The 5,339-nt window shown below is 53.9% G+C and overlaps 1 protein-coding gene across 1 annotated transcript; it reads right to left on the bottom strand.

Moving 5' to 3' along the window:
* Positions 1-2,597: 2,597 nt before the first annotated feature.
* On the bottom strand, positions 2,598-4,790 carry LOC308242305 (disintegrin and metalloproteinase domain-containing protein 21-like; the record flags this gene model as incomplete). The annotated part of the gene is made up of 1 exon (XM_080656294.1): positions 2,598-4,790. The coding sequence occupies one exon, from the start codon at positions 4,788-4,790 to the stop codon at positions 2,598-2,600; it is 2,193 nt and encodes a 730-aa protein (XP_080512420.1).
* Positions 4,791-5,339: the final 549 nt, after the last annotated feature.

Raw genomic sequence — 5,339 nt, 5'->3', positions numbered from 1 at the left:
CCAGGCTTCTCCACCTAGGTGTCCAGCTGGGGCTTGAGTCTGGAGCCATTTCCTGGCTTCAGCGACTATTTGTCGGCGTTCTTCTGTGTTGAACAACGTGAGGAGGGGCTATATACAGTTGACCCAGCGGGGGGGCAATGAGTCTGAAATATGGATTCTAGGAGATCAACCATTGCCTGAGGTGTTTCGTAATATGGCGGCATGTGATGTTCCCAGTTGAGGAGGTCAGTGGTGGAGAATGGCTGATACTAGAAGACTCATCCCCCTTCTGGTAGGGTCCCATCAGGGCCTATTCTCTGTGGAGCCCTTATCTCCCGCAATGGCATCTGCATTGCTCCTGGGGGTCTTGGTCCTTGGGCTTGGGCCGCTGACCCAAGATGTCTTCCCACAGGCTCAGGTGACCCTGGTTGTGGCGGCGAGCTAGCTGCAGGCAGAGGTGAGATCGATGGATGCGGGCTACCCGGCAGGTGAGGTTCCCCATCTTCTGGTAGTGGGGCATTTGGGCGTATGGTGGCAGCAGTGAAATAGCTTCCTCTGAGTCCCCTTGTAATATGGGGGGCCTCTGTACTTTTCGTGAAGTCTTCCTTTCACTTTGTGCCACGAGGACCGGACACTGTCCCTGACCAGTAACGTAGAACCGGACCGACCCAGGAAGGTTGATCTGAGCTATTTCCAACCATTGGGCTATGGAAGGAAACTGCTCCAGGTGGCTGGGGCTTCCAGTGATGACCCCATATACAGCACGGACCATGGGGACATCAAGAGCGCCTTCAGAGGGCCATCCTACACCAAAGGTGGGCCACTCCAATTCACAGAGGGTGCGCACCTTTCCGCGGGTCAATTTGACCAAATAATCTCCTGAGAACCCTTTCTTAAAGTTTTTAATCATACATCCCAGAACTGTAGGTTGTGAGGAGCTCCCCCACCCCCACCCCCCCCCCAACACCGTGATGGTGTCCAAAATGATGAACTAAAACCCTCCCAGTGAACGGTGTTGCGAGACAAACTAAGGGGAGCTCTTCCTGTCGTCCACCTGCCCACTCCCCTCCCAGGGAATTAGGTGCCTCTTAGCATTAGCAGGTCAGTATAAGCCCCGGACCCGGATCAGGTTCACTGGGAGGGACAGTGTCCGCCAGAACCTGACACCGCCCTAAGCCCTATGAGGTCACCACAGAACCACAGGTTGGGACTCATTCATGCTCCACAGCTGACGCCATGGGGCACAGTCACTCGAACACACATGCGCACAGATTCACACAGAGTTCCAGACTCCCACCCCAGGAGTCTCCTGTCCTATGCTGTGACCACACCGCTCGGGAGGTGATCAAGCTGCCCTTCCACCTTTGAGGCGGGCCTGAACTCGGTCCAGGGTCCCCGGGGACACTTACCCGTCTCATGTCCTGGCCCCGGCAGACTTTACTGTCTTCCCTGGAGTCCGTTCGAGCACAGCAGTGGCCTGCTACTTTCAGGCCCGGCGAGGGTCGGGGTCCAGTGAAATCACCAGCAGCGTGCCTTCCTGTCCGTCGCGGGGACCCGAAATTAGCGGCCTCTTCTGATGGCTTTCGACAATGGTGGCTCAAAGGGACAGAGTGGCTGTTGGCTTCTCCGGGAACAGGAAAACAAATCTGATGGCAGAAATCAGGCTGGGCAGAAGCGACAATCCAAATGCACTCGGAGGTTCAGAAAAAGACTTCTGTTTGCACCACTGCGGGCTCAGGGGAGTTCTCTCCAGAGACTGAGCCCTGTGTCAGTGTTCTGACCGTTTTTTATACATGAGAAGCTTCCGGGTATTCAGGGGTCTTTCCACACATGTGGCAGCCTGGGCGGTTGGCTGTGCATCATGCGAGAAGCAAGCGAGATTACAGAAGCCAAGAGGATGGTTCTGGTGGAGCAAGTAAGGGGAGGGTTATCTGCTCTCGGCTTGCCTTCTCTCTCTGAGGCCAGAGTCAGGAGGGCCACTTCTTTCTGATTTAGTGCCACTCACTGGTCCGCCTCCACACAGGGAAAGGGTGCTCTCCACGGGGCTCAGGGATCACTAGCAGACAAGGAACCCTCACTCTCAGCCCGCAGCTAACAGCCACACCCCCACTCCCACCCCCGTGTGAAACGGGGGACGAGGGGAGGAGCACGCCATTGCCCTGAACCCAAGCAGTTTAGAGGAGACCTTACCCAGGGACTGAGGGACACTCGGTGCTCAAGAGCATGACTGTGGGGAACTGTCAGCAATTGGCCCTAAAGGAACCTGTGGCCACTGTCACTAATCCTGGGACAGGCGGCCACAGCGCAAGGCCAGCTGCTGACCAGGTCTCCTGTCCAGGCCCGAGCCACAGGCTCACTCAGGGCTCTTACAGACCTACAAGGACTGCACAGGACGCCAACGTGCGGTGCTCAAGCTTTATTGCAGACGCTGGCCAGCAAGCTGTCAGAGAGAGTGGTGTGAAAACATCCACGGTGCGCACCCTGGATGTGGGGCATGACCCCTGCAGCCGCTCAGAAGTGTGGGCTTGAGCTCTGCCAGCCGGTTATGGTGACTTTTTTCAGGTTTTTCTTCATGTTGTCTGATTTGTACAGGGGTCCGAAGGCTGACTTGCTGTTCACTATCTACCAACGTTCACTTCAGTGACTGTAGTGGTCTGGAGAGTTCTCACATTCGTGGCTACACCAAAGAGGAGTGCAGCTATGAGGGCAAGCAAGCGACCAAAAATCACTCTCAAATACACCAGTGACATACCACTTGCCTTCACTGTCCGCCTTCTTCTTGGAGGGGGTCCGCTGTCCACACTCCCTCCGGCACCACTGTTTATGCACAAGGGAGGGTCCGAGCCTACATGGCAATGGCAGTTCCTGTTATTGTTGCACACGCCCCTGTAGTTGCATTTTGAAGGGGGACAGTTGTAGTCTAAGGCTGCCAGAGTAGCATTGCAGAAGCCCTGAAGACAGAAGTGTCCACCCCCACAGGGGGTACCAGGTCTCACAGCACCCACATCAGTTGAGCTTGTCCCTCGGTGTGCACCCACCCCAAAACACAAGAACCCACCTATGATTGAGTGATGGAACCCCACATGTTCCTGCAACCGAGGCAGATGAGTGACGTTGACACACTGTAGGCGTCCACACTTAACATCAGCGTCCGCACAACGAGCTGGGTAATAATACTCAGTAACTTTACAGTGTCCAAATCGTTGGCCCTTTTTATTTATGTCGTAGCAGACGTCTGGAGCGCTCAGCGCCCCTTCCCCAAAGATCTCCTTGCAGTGCATACTGCGGTCGGTACAATTGCCATGGTAGCAGTAGCCGTCCTCGGTGCACGGGGTTCCATCTTGCAGATAAAAATCACTGGGGCACCGCGTGTCCTTCCCCATGCAGTACTCCGGAAGGTCACAGATGTTCCGGATCGGTCTGCAGAGCGTCCCCGCGGGCGTGTAGGTGCAGTTTGCGCAGCAGGTTTCCCTGTCACAAATGCTCCCAGACGTGAAGCGGCAGTCACTGTCGCAGCATGGGTTGCTGTAACACTGCTTGAAGGTCCCACAGTCACACTGCTCTTTGTCTTCCACCACAGAGTTTCCACATCGAATGGTTGTCAAGCTTCTGTTTGAATACACTTTTTCAGTTTCAAAAAGGCATTTTGCAGAACCAAGAAGTATGTTTTGTGTGTGTACAAAGGAACAGTTACTGAATGAATCTGTCAACACAGGGTATCTGTACATGATGCAGGTGGCCCTTCTCTGGCAAACACAGTCGCTCGAATCTGAATACAGACCGAAAAGGATCCCTATTTGATGGGAGGCTATAATTGATAACAATAAATAATGTCTGGATAGGTGACCCATAAAGATGAGACTATATTGTGTGCATAGCCCGTAGAAAACTGGATTGAAATTAAGTTCATGGGGCGCATCTCTTTTCACGATTAAGCCTGGATGTGGCGTAAATACATTGTAAATATTGGGAACATAATGCATAGCAAATGCACCAAATGGCACACTATAGTTGTCCATACTTGTTGGCTCTTTCACATTATAAATGACAATGAGGCTGATGTAGTACCTTAAATCGATACTTCGAAACATGGCGTCTATTAAACTACCTAGTTGTATAAGGTATTGGGCACACTGTGACACATTGTTGTACACAGTATAAAAAGAATGAGCACTCATAAGACAACCTTTCATAGTTCCACGGTGGGATGAATAGAGCTTACTGCTGATCCTGGAGGATACACTGGGGTTCGGGTCAGAGACCAGCGGGTGCCTCTCAGCCTTGTGTCCCAGCGTGGACATGGGTCCTATGGCGTTAGGGTCGGCTACGATCTGAGAAATGATGTGCTCAAACCTCTGGGAATCCTTGAGGGGTTTGATTTCATAGGCCAGGTCGTCCACCTTCATGATGCCTTCCAGGCCCCCATAGCACGTGTCCACGGTGACCATGGAGAGAGGGACGTCCTCCAGGTAGCCCAGGTAGTAACAGTCGAGAGGGAAAAAGGGGTAGTCCACCTGCAAGGCCCCCTGGTCATCCTGAGTCATCACCACCAGCTGTCCAGGCCAAAACAGTCTCTTGCGCCGCATGTGGAGGACGTGTCTCTGGCCCCCAAACCTCAGGCTGTAGGAGAGCCAGCCTGCTGCCAGCACGGCTTTGCCATGGTGCATCTCCTTCCTGGGAATCACCACCTCGGAGGAGATGTAGCGCCAGGAGGGACGACCTTGAGAACACTGGGCGGGAGCCAGCAGCACCCAGAGCCCAAGCAGCAAGAGGGGCGTCCTGAGGGTGACCGGGCCCTCTGCCAGCCTCATGCCCTTGGTGGGGGAGAACCGTGGATGGGAACGGAGAGAGGGAGGGTCCTCAGTGAAACCTGGTCCCCACCATCTGCAGTGGCCACTTCCTGCCAAGGGCATAGTGACAGAAACCCTACCCTGGCTGGGTCAGCTGAGGCAACAATGACAGGGCGTGGCAGTGGGTGGGGCTGGGTGTGCATTCAGCTGGGGTTGAAGACGGGGAGGTGGGAACCCTGCCCGTGAATGCTAAGGTGGAAATAAGAGAGAAGGAAGCAGACCCATGTCTCCACTGCATACATGTCAGGCTTCCCTCTAGCTACTTGCACACATGCTATGTCATTACAGCCAAGTTAAGTTCCCTACTGTGGACGAAAAACGGCCACATACTAACCTGACTAGCTCAGGGGAGGCCTGCATGGCGGCCTGGCAAACTCACAGACCTAAAGTAGCCACCAAGGATGGTCTGAACTTAAAACATTTTCATTAAGAAGCAGTTTATACTGGGTAGTCATGTCCTAGGCCAGCATCTTCCCTGACAAAGGTCAATCTTTACCTTAACTGAGCCTA

Source organism: Plecotus auritus, assembly GCF_963455305.1.
Source record: "Plecotus auritus genome assembly, chromosome: 1".
In the NCBI taxonomy this organism is placed as follows: domain Eukaryota; kingdom Metazoa; phylum Chordata; class Mammalia; order Chiroptera; family Vespertilionidae; genus Plecotus; species Plecotus auritus.
This window is presented reverse-complemented; position numbering and strand designations above follow the sequence as displayed.